The 14,971-nt window shown below is 36.9% G+C and overlaps 2 protein-coding genes and 1 long non-coding RNA gene across 4 annotated transcripts; 2 read left to right on the top strand and 1 right to left on the bottom strand.

Annotated features, from left to right (window-relative positions):
* The first annotated feature begins 6,080 nt into the window (after nt 1–6,080).
* LOC135075326 (uncharacterized) lies at nt 6,081–8,145 on the top strand. Of its 2 annotated transcripts, none has more exons than XR_010258009.1 (2): nt 6,081–6,658; nt 7,179–8,145. It is a non-coding gene; the product is annotated as an uncharacterized LOC135075326 (long non-coding RNA). The 2 variants fall into 2 exon arrangements; XR_010258010.1 differs by having other exon boundaries at nt 6,081–6,666.
* A 460-nt stretch (nt 8,146–8,605) lies between these two features.
* On the top strand, nt 8,606–12,478 carry LOC135075325 (protein lin-37 homolog). Its single transcript, XM_063969738.1, has 6 exons — nt 8,606–8,827; nt 9,262–9,379; nt 9,843–10,028; nt 10,489–10,624; nt 11,339–11,487; nt 12,268–12,478. The coding sequence occupies exons 1-6, from the start codon at nt 8,731–8,733 to the stop codon at nt 12,275–12,277; spliced, it is 696 nt and encodes a 231-aa protein (XP_063825808.1). The 5' UTR covers nt 8,606–8,730; the 3' UTR covers nt 12,278–12,478.
* Nucleotides 12,435–14,962, bottom strand: LOC135075323 (rRNA N6-adenosine-methyltransferase ZCCHC4). Its single transcript, XM_063969737.1, has 6 exons — nt 14,599–14,962; nt 14,210–14,451; nt 13,735–13,938; nt 13,144–13,351; nt 12,738–13,067; nt 12,435–12,564 (listed from the first exon to the last, which is right to left on the bottom strand). The coding sequence occupies exons 1-6, from the start codon at nt 14,893–14,895 to the stop codon at nt 12,448–12,450; spliced, it is 1,398 nt and encodes a 465-aa protein (XP_063825807.1). The 5' UTR covers nt 14,896–14,962; the 3' UTR covers nt 12,435–12,447.
* Between the last annotated feature and the right edge of the window lie 9 nt (nt 14,963–14,971).

Genomic DNA, 14,971 nt, shown 5'->3' with positions numbered 1-14,971 from the left:
TTTTTACGTTGCGGCAATCACTAAAATTCGCTAAAATGACACTAATGACGTTTAAAAAGTGGCACGCTCGGCTTCATACAAATTTTTTCACATGCTGCATCTATCTATATCTGTGGTACAAACAAGATTTCTTTTTGACAACAAATAATGCATTACGAGAACGAATGATTTAAAGTTATTTCTTCTTTTTTTCTTCTTTTTTTTTGTTCTTGGCAATACTCGTCGAGGCCGACTTGATTTGTGCCATTTTCATGTGAGTGTGGGACGAGTTAAGAAGAGGGACCAAGTGGGATGGGACTTGGGCTTGGGCTTGGGATATTAGGTGCGGTTGAGGTCGTATAAAATACATAAATTTAATATATAAAATATAAGTTTAAAGTTTTATAGAGTGGTGCTTAATGAATTTAACAAGGGAATGTACATATTTTTTATTAGTAATACTTAAAATAGATGAAAGATTGTAAGGAAGGGGGGCTTTGTTTTTAATTAATATACTATGTAGGGGCAGAGAATTATATAGAGTACAGTTAAATAGAATATGTTCTATACTACCTTCCTCCAGGCCACAATCACAAATTGAGGAATCTAAAATGTGAAGTTTCGCCAAATGCGCTGGAATAGAGCAATGACCAAACCGTAAACGGGATAGAGTGGAAGTGATATCCTTGCTTAAACGAAATTTTGAGAACCAAGGCTTCAGAGAGACACTTGGTTGAAATTGGTGAAAAAATTTACCTTTGTGTTGGGAAGAACTTTCCCAATCCTGACTCCAGTCTTGTAGCATAATATAGCGCGGAATCGAAGCCAGATCCTGACAGTAAACACTCTTATTATTATAGCCTTGTCTTGAAGCAAGCTTTGCCAGTTTATCAACTGATTCATTACCTTTAATACCCGAATGACCAGGAATCCAGGCCAACTTCACGCTTAACATCTGGTCACGGCATTCTCTTAATTTATATTTCACCAACAATGATAAAGGGTTATACAAATTTTTATTGAAAGGGTTTGCCAGAAGAGATTGTAGAAAACTCAGAGAGTCTGATAATATCAGAGAATTACTTATTTTCTGCTCTAAAATGTACTTAATACATTCCAAGATGGCCAAACCTTCGCCGCTATAATTGGAAGCCAAACTTGGATACTTAAAAAGTTTAAAATAACCTGTAGACTGTCTTAAAAAGGCAGATCCGACAAAGTTATCAGAGTTCAAGTCAAAATCTTGATCTGGTAATACGGTTTTAGATGCATCAGTAAAAAATATTTCATAATCTGGGGCATTCTGCTGAATGTAGCGTTGTATTTCTTGATTTGGGTTAATAGTGTCTTTACCAATGCCTATAGAGAGAGATACATCTGGTTCAAATAGAATATCAATGAATTGATAATGAAATAACGGATGACACGGGAACTTAAGTATATCACCATCAAGTTGAATAAGTTTACGGTAGCTAGAAACTAAATGTGGCACACGCTTGTTACGCCAGAAACTATTGTTACCGTTGATGAATTGGTTTAGAGTTTGAAGTTTGCCGAAGAGAGGATGGTCTGTGAATTGGGCAGTTTTAAAGATGAACCTGTCTGAAAGGTATTGTCGACGCATGTTCAATGGAGGATCTGCACCCTCTACCTGCAAGGCGTTGACTGGTGTACTTCTCATAGCACCAAGTATAATTCTGAGGCTACGGGATTGTACCAAGTCAAATTTCCTAAGGGCAGTGTTACAGGCCAAGCTGTTCGTGAAGGAGCCGTAATCTAAAAGACTTCGTACTAATGCGTTGTAAACAAGCTTAAGAGTCGTAGGATGAGCACCCCACCACACCCCTGAGAGAGCTCTCATGACATTTAAACCTTTCTCACATTTGTCCACAGTGTAGTTGATATGAGATTGGCCATTACATTTACTATCAAACTTCCTTCCCAAGAAAGAAATTTCATTAGCGATGGGAAGCTGATTGCCATTGACTTTAATAATTATATCCGGAATCAACCTTTTCCTAGAGAATACCACTATAGTACTTTTTGAGACGGATAGGGATAAATCATGCTTTGATAACCACAGGGATAGGTTGTTTAGAGATTCTTCTAGTGTCGAGGAAGCCGTAGCAATACAATTATCAACTGAGTATACTAAGACATCATCAGCATATTGTAGAATTGAACTGGAAGGGGCAATAACGCGTTCGAGTTCACTAGTATACACATCGTACAATAGAGGGCTTAGGACGGATCCTTGAGGGACACCTTTCCACAAAAATCGCTTGATGTTATCAGTACCAGGAACTCTCACAGTAACCATTCGTTCAGTAAAAAGATTGAAAATGAAATTTGTAAAATTAAAAGGGATTTGTAGCGATTCTAATTTTTGTTTTAAGATTAATAAATTAACATTGTCATAAGCGGTCTCTATATCTAAAAATGCTGCTGTTACTGATTTATTTTCTGAAAACGCTAGAAGAAGGTCTGTAGAAAATATACTCAAACTATCCGCTGTACTTTTACCTTTTCTAAAACCAAACTGAGTTTTACCCAACAAATTATTTCGCTCTAAGAACCATTCTAATCTATTTTTAATTAAGTGTTCGGCAATTTTAGAAAATACGGATGCTAATGCTATTGGCCTATAAGAGGATGGTTCTGCAGGATTTTTGAAAGGTTTAAGAATAGGAATAATAATATGAATTTTCCAAGCAGAGGGAATTAAGCCGGATTCAATTACAATATTAATAATATCTAACAAATAACAAGGAGAAGGCGCAGTAAGATGTGATAAAAACGAGTATGGAATGCTGTCTTGGCCAGGGCAGGAATCTGATACATGCTCTAAAACTAATTTTAGTTCTCTCATAGAAAATGGCGAGCTAAAATAGTCGTTAGAACAGTTATTATTAGAAAGTGAATATGTGTAAGGCATTTGAGTAGCGTTAGGAACGTAGTTAGGAGCTAATTTGTTTGTAAAAGCATTTACCCAGTCTAAACTAAAAGAGTTACGATTTGCGTTTGATAAAGAAGATCGAAAACGTTTAATATTGTTCCAAACAATAGTGAGTGGAGTGTCTGGCGACAAAGAAGAACAGAACTTTTGCCAGCCAGCTTTCTTTTTTTTCCTCAACAACCGCTTGGTTGCAGCAGTAACATTTTTTAACTTTAAATAGTTTTCCATACTTAGTGAATCGCGACATGCTTTTTCGGCATCTTTTCTTTTTTTAATAGCCGCCGTGCATTCTGGATCCCACCAAGGCGGTGAGGGTAATTTATTGTTGGCAACATTTTTACGTTTAAAAACTGCATCAGCTGATGATTGAATGGCTGACACTAAGCCAGGGTACGGAAACTTCCATACTACGATCAAACTTGCTTCCAAACAGCGACTTCAGTCGATAAATTCCAATACTTTTTTTTTTTTTTTCTTCTTTATGGCTCTCGCGGATTGCGTTTAGCCACGACGGGGTTCTTGATTTTTGCGTTCAGTTTTGCCATAAGTTTTGCGGACATTGCGTTTAGACAGGGTGGGATTGGGTTAAAGTTAAAAGGTAGGGAAACGAATCAATTACGGAAGGAAACGGAACAAAGGATGGTTTTCATAGGATCAATTTAGGTGTGATATAAGTACAAAATAATAAAAATAAAATAATATTTACATAAGTACAATATACATTACTATTTACAATTTTATATTATTATGGGTAATAAATTCGGCTAGGATATTATAAACATCAATGTTATTGGTATATAATAGGCAAGTGATGGATGTAGGAAAAGGAATTTTAATGGCTAAAAGAGAACTAATAAAAGAGGAACGATCATATAGGCAACAGTAAAAAAATATGTGATTTAAGTCTCCGACGCCAGAACCACAAGTGCACGAATCATAATCAAGTACATGAATTTTAGCCAAGTGTGCTGGAGTGCACACGTGACCAAGTCGCATTCTAGTTAAAATGGTAGTAACTGTTTTGGAAAGATTAATTTTAACAAACCATGGTTTACAAAGGATGGATGGTTGAATGAGCTTGTAATGTTTCCCCTTAGATTGGCTAGTGAACTCCCAATTCTCATCCCAGGCAGATTTGAGATAAGCTTTGGGAAGGGCTGCCGTTAAGTCATGGCAATAATTTGTGTACGGATGTATATCTCCACACTCAACCGCTTCATTGGCCAGCTTATCAGCTTTATCATTTCCTGGAATATTGGTATGACTAGGAATCCACGCAAAATTAATTAAATGACTGTTAAGACTACATTTGTGAAGTAATTTCCTGCATTCTGTAATAATAGGATAATTAGTATTGTTCTTAAATGGAAATTTATGTAATGCCTGCAAAGCACTTTTAGAGTCACAAAATATTACAGTTGTGTTTAATTTCATAAGGAGAGCATACTCTAAAGCCTTAAACAGTCCAAAACATTCTCCTGTAAAGACTGATGATTCTGGACGGAGTTTTATTTTCTGGACAATATGATATTGTTTATGGTATGCGCCAACGCCAACATGACCCGTTGGAGAGTGCTTAGATGCATCGCAATAGATATGATGCCAATCGCCCCAGTGTTCGTCTACGATCTGATTGAACTTAATGTTAGCATTGTAGTCATCCTTATGTATGTCTAGGTTGAAATGAATTGTCGGAGTAAGAATAAGGGATTCAAAATTTACAGAAAATATCGGAAGAAAGGAGGTTCTGTGGACTGGGGCTTGGATTGATATAAATTTACGAAAACTAATAATCACACAAGGAGGAGATTTACGTGACCAATAAGAGGAAGTATCAATTAAATCATTAAGTCTGTTGAGTTTGCTATATATAGGATGGTCAGCAAATTGAAGTACACGGAAAAGATACTTGTCACATAAATATTGGCGGCGTAATTTCAATGGGGGCTCAACACATTCAGCTTGCAAGGCATTGATTGGACTCGATTTCATAGCACCAGCTATAATCCTTAGCGCTTTAGATTGAATCGCATCCAATTTACTTAAACCAACTAAATTACAAGGCTCTAGATAGAAACTGCCATAGTCAAGTACACTTCTTATAATAGCATTGTATAAAAGTCTTAATGACGCTGGGTGAGCACCCCACCAGACTCCAGAAACACATCTTAAAATATTTAAAAGCTTTTCAGATTTTGCAGCAATGCTATAACAATGAGGAAGCAATACTTTTTAACTACCCTAAAACGCTTTAGATGTCGCTGCTCCTGTTTCCTTCATATTTTCATTTTTTTCTTAATTAAAATATATTTCAGAATATTGTTAATTACAATGTGAAAACTTTTTTTAAAATGAAATTAATTTGTTTTAATTTAAAACTGAACGGTGACATTTTTTGTTATAATTTACATAATAGAGTAGTAGAAATTACTATTTAACATATGGCAACTTTGTTTTTCCTCCAAAATGGCCGGTGTTGTTTTTGTTAGGTTGAATGCATTCTTGTTTTCTTAGCCATCGTTTATGAGTTCTGTGGCCCTATTAAAGTATTGAAGAGTCGAGTCAAATTCAAGTTCATTCCTTCGTACCTGCTGCTGTTCTGGTTCATCGGAGTTTTGTTCGTTCCTTCGTGAATCGCGAAGAAACTTTCTGTTATGTTCACAAGTGATCTGAGTTTTCTCAAAGTGCAAATGCTTTTTTAGTGTTGTTGAAAACTTTGCGAAAAGACGCTTTTGGTGTATAATATTATGTGTGTTCATAAATAAAGTAAAATTATTAAATTGAAAAGTTTTTGTTTATTTGCATTTCCATGTGCAATGTAGAATTTTTCCAAATCCATTGTTTTGAAAATAATACAATACGTACACCATAAAGATAAATACTTTCAAAATAATGGATTTGAAAAAATTCTACATTGTACATCAAAAAAACAATAATTCTTTGAAGGTTATGAGGGCCTATGTGTGCGTGAACTGTGTGTATGTGTGCGTGGACTTTATGTATGTATGTGTGCGTGGACTATGTATGTATGTGAGCGTTACGTACGTAGGTTAAGTACAGGGAATTTAACACCAGGCTGTCAATTAGTAGGTTCAAAAATTTGACAGAGAGGGTTCTCTATTTCCTATGTATTACTTTTCTCTATGCACTAAGCTGTCAAATGAGTTATTGAGGTTATCTTTACAAACTTTCGGCAATAACTTGACTTTCTGCTCAACAGATATGCTAAATGAATACCAATCACAATTGTTTAGAATATATTTACGCAAGGGAGGAAGTGGATCTACAGAACGGTTGTTCTTTGGTAACGTAATGACAATCGGAACATGGTCACTACCATAAGTGGATGATAAACATCTCCAACTCAGACTCAAAGATAGCGTAGGTGAACAAAGTGAGATATCGACAAAACTTAAAGATTGGCCGGGACAGGGTCTCCTTGTTGCTGAACCATCGTTTAAAACGCACAGATTTAACTCGTCTATAAGCTCCACAAGATCACTACCAAATGAATCATTGACTGGTGCACCCCAAAGAGAATGGTGTGCATTAAAATCACCTAAAATTAACACAGGCGCAGGAAGAGATAGGATTAAATTTCTTAAAATCGGAATAACAGATGAATCTTTGCAAGAAATGTATACAGACAGTACTGAAATATCCCCAATTTTTGCAGCTACTGCATTCAAGTGATTATTATTGTAGGAAGGAAGTGCTAGTGATGTAAATAAGTAATGTTTTTTAATCAGTAGAGCGGCACCACCCCACCCATCATCTCTGTCATCTCTCAAGACTGAATAGCCACGAACTCTAAAGTTATAGCCTGGCTTCAGCCAGGTTTCAGAGACAGCTATGGCAAATGGCTGGTGTTGGTTAATTAATGTAATGAGTTCAATTGTTTTAGACGAAATGCATTCCACTGGAGGATTTGATCCATTTTTGATAATGTTATAAATAGAGACTGACAAGTTGTTAATTAAAGAAATGGCAACGGAGTACGGTAATGCAGAGTTAACTATAATATTAATCAATGAAGACAGCAGATTATTTAGATCCTGAGAGGAGACAGAGTGAGAGTCCCCCGCAGATGAGGGCTCAGACAAGAAACCACAACCATTTTGTGGAGATGGAATATGATCAATTAAAGACTCGTGTGCTTTCTTGTCATAGCCTGGTGGGAGCTGAGTAATTCTTTTCCTATTTATAAAAACTGTCTTTTTGTATGAATTTTGTTCTGTTACAGGTTTTGAAGGTGAAGGTGATTTGGGAGAACTAGCTGTGACATCTGAGTATGACTTAGTGAATGGAAACTGTTTAGAGGCTTCTAGATATGATACTGTGTTAACTGACATATAATGCTTTATGTTTTTTTGTCGTATAAATTCAGGACAGGTTTGTTCATTTGCTTGATGTTTCCCTGCACAATTAATGCAGGAAACATCTGTCTCGTCGCAATTAGAGCCTGAGTGGTCCCCGGTGCATTTAAAGCACCTGGGTTTGCTTCTGCATTGAACCCTGGTATGTCCAAAACGACAACAGTTAAAACACTGAATTGTTGGGAATATGTACTGGTCAACAGGCAGTGAGGAAAAAAAGGAATAAATTCGGGGAGGAAGAGCTTGACCATCGAATGTAAGGACTACCGTCTGAGTGGGCAACCATTTAGGGCCTTCAAGTGATGTAACTTTGCGGCTTAGCCGGCGAGACCGAATGATTGGACCAAAGCCTTCAGGAACTCTTAAATTTCCTACAATCTCTTCATGCGACCATTCGCAGGGAATGCCTTTGACAATGCCCATTTTGGTGATATTGTATGTTGGGATAGATAAAACATAATCATGTAATATAATTGGATTACACAAAAATGAGTTTGCCGCACCAGGTGTTTTGAATGTCACTGCCAATCGATTTCGCCCTATTCGTTTAATGCCATCATCCAAAATATTTTTTAAATTATTTCTGAATAGAAAATTCCCAAATTTGATGGGGTGAAGAGTGGAGCCAGAGTTGGGAGTTTCTTTTTGTTGGACATGTACCAGAAAAGGACCTGCATCCTGATCCTGGTAATTGTTTCTGCCTATTATATGGTTATTCTGTTGAGAATGTTGGATCACCGGAGCTGGAGGAGCTTGCGTTAAAATTTCTTGAAAAGCAGTGGTAATGTGCATTTTAGGAGAGGATTTGGTCTTTAATAAATGTTTGTTAATTTTTTTCTGAGTTTTTCTATTTGTTACTAGTTTAAATGACTCAAATTCTTTTACATGTTGGTTAGATATGAAATTATCAGCCTCTATTAAGGTCAATAAAGGATTGGACTGAGATTGTGGAGTGGCTGGGGGAGGATCAGGGTCAGGAGCTGGTTCCGTCTCCATAGTTTATAAATATGCAAATGGACTTACCCCTATATAATATATACACTAATCACACTAAATTACTAATTTACAACAATTTTTTTACAAAATATACACAAACTAACAATAAAATACGAATTAAATAAAAACAAATAGACCGCCCTTTTCAACTTCCCGCCAAAAAGTCTAAAGTTATTTCGGAACTAGTATCTGATGTAGAAGGAATGTTTGATACCTATCCTGTGATTGAGCTCAAATAGAACAACACTATGTTTTTTAATTTTTTTTACAATTGTGGCATTACTGATTTTCTTTCATCTGTGGATCTGACGCTAGCTTGACAGATCAGTCAAAATCAATTCAAACTTTATTTTCTTCTTTCGTTCTAGTGTTTTTGGCTACATTTACATTTCATTTGTTTTAATTAGTGTGATTACTTTTACAATGCCAAAACGGAGTAGGAGATTATTAACCCCATCCAAAAAAGCAGCTAAACAAGTCGTCCAAAAAGAAATTATTGAGGAAGAAAATGAAGACAAAGGTTTGTACAATGTATTTTTTTATTAGAATTTAATAAAAGCGAACTTATTTTATAAAAATCAGCAATATAAAGTTTACTTAAGTATTTAGGAATAGGTCACTTAGTATGTTAAAACAGTTACGATCTTAAACGTGCCACCAAGTGAAAGTTACCTCGTATTCGTCATTGTTTGCGTAATAAATAAAGAAATGCACAAAAACGAATAATTCAAATATATCTGGGTCAGAGGGTAGGGTTAACTCTACTAAACCATGTCAATTTTACAGTAGGTATTAAAAAAATCATCATCTTACAAATCACAGCAATTATTATCAATACATTAGTCATAATATGACAATAACAAAAATATTTACAACTTCTAGTGGAACTCTACAATTTGATCACAATCACTCTACATGTATTTCTCTACTAATAAATAAGAAAAATAATTTCAGGAGATAAAGAAGTATCTACAGCTCGGGGGCGTCTCAAAGGAGCCCTATTGGAGGTTCTCGACCCTCCTGCTGACGAATCTGATGAGTCATACGAGCCCTCTCCAACCAAGAAAGAAAGGTAAGTTTTAAAGTGTGGCGACATCTGGTGGCGTATCGTCCACTACAAACGTGTACCAACAGATGGCGCTGTTACGACTGCACTATGGCACACTCCGCCGCTCATACAAACCTGCATCGCGGTGACGGAGTTTTCTACCCTGCCAAGTATACATATTTTATATAGACAAACCAAGATGGTGTAAATCGGACCTTGGTCCCTGAGCATAACACCCGCTCGGAAGGAAGCACTAACATCTAGCTTCCTTATAGTGGTTGAGCATCATATCCCACATTACAACACCCGCTCGGAAGGAAGCACTAACATCTAGCTTCCTTATTGTGGTTGAGCATCATATTCCACAAAAGTAAGAAAAATATCATTTTTAAAGACTTGTTTTTTATCATGTACCCATCAAGTTAGTTAATTTTACCGTTTAATGATGATTTTAATAATTTTACTTTCCTACATTTTGCATCCTCAGACAGGAAAAGAAAGATTCAGAAGAGGAATATACGCCAAGGAGGAAGTCTCCAGTCCGCCAATCATATGTGCTGAAGCTCTTCGACAGGAGCGTAGACTTATCGCAATTTGAAGAAAACTCTCCGCTCTACCCCATATGCAGAGCCTGGATGATCAACCAACCCAAGGAAAATTATGAGAACTTTGGGTAAATTAATTTTGTATTTTAACTGTGTAATATTATTTTGGAAAATGAGAGGTATCCTAGCAAATTTAAAGTAATTTTTGTTGCAATTTAGCAACTTTAAAGGTACAATATTAAAAACTAGCTTTCCGCCCGCGGCTTCGCCCGCGTGGAATTTTGTCTGTCACAGAAAAACTTTATCGCGCGCATCCCTGTTTCAAAAACCGGGATAAAAACTATCCTATGTTCTTTCCCGGGACTCAAACTATCTCTATGCCAAATTTCATCAAAATCGGTTGCGAGGTTTAAGCGGGAAAGCGTAACAGACAGACAGACAGAGTTACTTTCGCATTTATAATATTATATTATTATTTGGGATTGTGTAACAGTGAAAGTAAATTCTCAGCATGATCTGTTTATTCCAAGTCTTATTACTATAATTCTGTTTTGTGAATATTTTGTTCGTTTATTTTACTTCCAATAGGCAAAGTTATGAAGAACCTGAACAGACTGAAGAAAGTGTTGAGTTACCTGGACCCGAGGGGCCACCTGTCAGCCGGATCCCAGAGCTACTACCAGAACAGAAGGCTCGAAATAAGGATAACATCAATCTTAACTATGTAAGTAAATAAAATTGATAAAAGTGTTTCTTTAGAGTCATAGTCCTAGGGTACTTAATTAATGATAATAAGTGCACAATGTAATTAAGTGGTGTGACAAGATAACACATGGCTTACTGTTTTCCACCAAAGTAATTCGCGCCATCGAAAACGTTTACAAATGAGCAAAAAGCATAATCTATCCTTCAAGAATGTTACTTAGGCTAGGGGAGCTAATGATAATGATAGCTAAACTAAATATGTTTCATCAGCGAGTACCCCCTCCTCCTGGCATGGCCCCTATTCGATTTACTTAGATTTCTAGAACAGGGGTCTCCAAACTACAGCCCACGGGCCATATCCGGCCCGCGACAGCTTAAGACTAAGCCTATGTTTGAATAGGTGGACAGAAAAATTAAAATTGTTATGGCCCTTGCAACATACCGAAAAAATTAAATATGGCCCCAAGGCTTCAAAGTTTGGAGACACCTGGTCTAGGGGACCCGATGATGATGACGACCTAAGAAACCTGTGGGTCTAGACAAAGTGCAAATTATAATCGCAAACCAGTCGATAAGTGGTCGAAAAGCCCCTTTTTTGTATGGAGTTTTGACGGATTCGTTTTCGATTCGATCAAAAAGTGCGTTTTGTCTAGGGGGGCTGATGATGACGACGACCTAAGAAATCTAAGAATGTCCTCTGGGTTCTAGACTTATTATTATTCTGTGGTTCCAGCGAGAAGCGCCGCCCCCGAGCCGCGAGCAGCTGCTCCGCTGGCACGGCGCTCGCTGGGCGGCGGTGCGCCAGGCCTGGCTGGATCAAGCGCAGCGCGTCGAGGCGCGATACGACGCCGCGCAGAACGTGCTCAACAAGATCAATATCAAGTGAGTATAGTCTAAAACCTGGTCCGTGAGCACGTAGAATCCCGTCCAATGACCCCAAGCTGCCCATCCTTGTCGCTCGCAAGTAATTATGTTGCTGTCGCGCTCGCACACTCACTGCGGGCGCGCGTCGCACAGTCGCGACAGCAATATAATTACGCGCGAACGATAAGGATGGGTAGCTTGGGGTCATTGGACGGGATTCTACGTGCTCACGGACCAGGCTTTACTCAATATTTTATTGCATCCATTATGTACTTAAAATTTAGAACATTATGGGCCCTGTAGGGCACGGCAATTAGAAGTCTATACTCAATAGTATAGATAGATATAGATGAACTACACTGAACTGTCCCACCAAACAACACATTGACAGCGGGGCGCCACCATCGTTCAACTATAGTTTCCAACGTGGCAAAAATCGGAACCAGCGATCCAGTAGACCCCCTGTCAATGTCCGGGTGAGACAGTTTGTTGTAGTTCATCTATACCATTGTGACTATTCATAGCCAATCGGTTTTTTTGTGAATTAATTACTGAATCTACAAGCCCGACGCAATCGGTGCGGGAGTGAATCCACTCCTAACTTAAGCTAGTAAATGAATAATTGCACTAATAGAATAAATTAATACACAATATCTACATAATCAAAAAAGTACTGTCACTCTTTCACTCAACCCCTAATGGGGTTATTCCAAAGGGTTGAATTAGTATGCTACCGAAAGTTTAAAATTAATTAAGGTTTGATTGTGCGAAAAATATATTTGTTATTTTTTGTTACAGTGCCCTATAATAAACAATGCTGTGAAAATTACGCTTTTAGCAAATTAAGTGAAGATTTTAGAGTGATATTTTACTTACATTGATTTATGAAGAGTTTTATAATTATAAATCAAGAATCGTGAGAATGTATATTGATTGACAATGATGATTGAAATGAAAGAAGTGGGTCTTAGAGATTTTTTATTGTTGTAAATAAATCATTACGCATGAACTCTCTTCTTTTTTTTTCTTAGGGGTCCCTTCAAGTTGTGGGCAATTTGATTTCTTGTGGCCTTTTTCATGGCAGTTGTAGCAAGACTGTAAACAAATAATTACAATTAAAACAGAATTGCCAAACAATTTGAATGAAAAAGCACAGGATAGATCATCTGCAATTCTTTTAAAAATAAAAGTAAAAAGTAAATCTAGAAAATTCAATAAAGTGAAAAAATGAAGATTCTGTTTGAAATTAAAGAAGAAAAAATGTTTACCTGGCTCTCCACAACCACACCACAAACATGACCTTTCTGTTGGCAACATCTCCCACACTCTTCACAGTGGAAGAACGTCGGCTTCACGCATCGTTGACAAGTATTACAATGTTTATACGTCATTCCATTCTTGCTCGTACACTCCTTGCATTTGCCACAATGTTTATTGGTTGCGGACACCCAGTATTTGCACTTGTCACAGAGTTTGTAGTTCTTGTCGTTGGATAAATCAATTGTAAGCAATGGGAGGTTGGTGAAGAAACGAACTGGAGATCCAAATTTACGACCCTTTACTTTGTTGTGGAATTTCTTGTGGTTTTCATATTCAATCTTTAAAACAACAAAAAAATTAGTATTTGAGCAGACAAAAAAAGACTGGTGTTCATTGCTCTAAAAATTTAAATACCTGATAATCATGCATCTTCATTTCTGGCATGATGTTCCTAATGTAGGGCTCTGCAAAGTAAGGGAAAGCCCACAGCACCGGTAGACTTTCATCGTCAGGTTTATCACAAAGCCTTCTGTATGTGGCCGAGAGCTCCTTTAAGGTATGCACTAGTGGTTCCACACGGCCACCAAATGGCGGATCCATCACCACACATAAGCCTCCTTCCCTGTAATGTTACGTAAAAATTAAGTTTGTTATTTATGTTAATTAATTGGTTGTTTGGCATTTTAATGCTAAGATTATCATTACCCAACTGCGTCAGAAGGAGACAGACAGACAGATTTTATTTGCATGTTTTTTTAATAAAAATCACTGATTTAAATCAATATCCGAAAATGGGATTAATGAAAAGGCAATTATTGCAAAATTAAATACAAAAAAATCCATATTTAAAAAAAAGTTTTGATAAAAAAACATGATCTTTTTCAACCCTGTGTTGCGAGACTTCAATACATTTCACCATGAAAAGAACTAATCATTGATGCCTTTGACTGTATTTGTGAAAACTAAGTTGTATTGTTTTTATCATTTTATCAATAATTTTCTTACCTGGAACTCTTGAAGAACTTCTTAAGCACCTTCTCATCATCATTGCCATTAAACAAGTAGTTATTGAACATATTGTACCACAGGAACTTTCCAGGGTGATTAAACAGGGCATGTCTTGCATCAAAGTCCAACAGTATCGAGTTGAGCCTAGGATCAGCCTGGGCTGCCTCATGGATAGATGGAGTACCAATGCATAGAATGTTTCTGAAAAAAATATCAGATTTACCAAAAATGTAATCTTATTCAAACATTTTTGATTGATTCTAGGTTGTCCTTTCTACCAAATAGATTTGAATACATCATTTGATAACATTATGGTTGGGTTGCACCATCTTACTTTGACTTTAAAAAAACTTCAAAAATTTGTCAAACTCCATACAAAAAACACAGGTTATCATTATAGTTACAGTTAAAGTTAGATGGTGCAACTCAGCATAAAAGTTTAATTTGTAACAGAAATAAATATTGAACTTACTTGATATTATTATTTTCAAGAATGCCAAGAACTGTGCTGACAGACTTCTTGCTAAACAAGTACTGGGCTTCAACGGTGTCATTGTCTAATGCTGGCAGCCATGTTGTTGCGTTCGCCAACTGTTCATCAGACAAGGGAGTGATGACTCTGTGGTCTTTGATGTGTTTCCTGCTCTGTGACACTATGTAAAGCTCTTGGCAGGTGTTGCAGTAGGCTCTATCTGACGAATGCCGAGATTTCACCTGGAAATTCATAAATATATTTTGCTATGAGCTGGAAATTTAATCTCAAATGTTTGAAAAGTATAAAGAAAATTTGTAATATGATGATAGTTCATTCATAGTAAAGTAATTGTTAAGTATTCTTATCAAATGATAAATTTTAATAACCTCTTTCAAGTTGCTCCATGCTGAACCCTTATCAAGTTTGGGAATTAAGCTGTAGTACTTTTCGTTCCTCTTCTTGACATTTTCTTTCTGCCAATCTTCCTCGTCAATGTGCACTGTACAGTTCTTCTTGCTCCGACACAGAGAGCAGGCAAAATATCGGCCTTTTTCACTAGAAAACAGCAGTGTAGGTCCATGCAGGCACAACGGGTGTGAGTCCAAATCCTCAACAATAACTTCTACCGGTGAAGACTTTTGGGCCTCCTGTGGTTTCGTTTCTAGCTTTCGCTTTTTACCCATGGCGATATTATGGGGATAAATTCAATGAAAAACAAAATTACAAATCCACAAATTGCACACGTGAATGTGACAGAAT

Source organism: Ostrinia nubilalis, chromosome 10 (assembly GCF_963855985.1).
Source record: "Ostrinia nubilalis chromosome 10, ilOstNubi1.1, whole genome shotgun sequence".
Classification (NCBI taxonomy): domain Eukaryota; kingdom Metazoa; phylum Arthropoda; class Insecta; order Lepidoptera; family Crambidae; genus Ostrinia; species Ostrinia nubilalis.
Note: the sequence above shows the minus strand (reverse complement) of the source record. Positions and strands in the feature narration are given on the sequence as shown.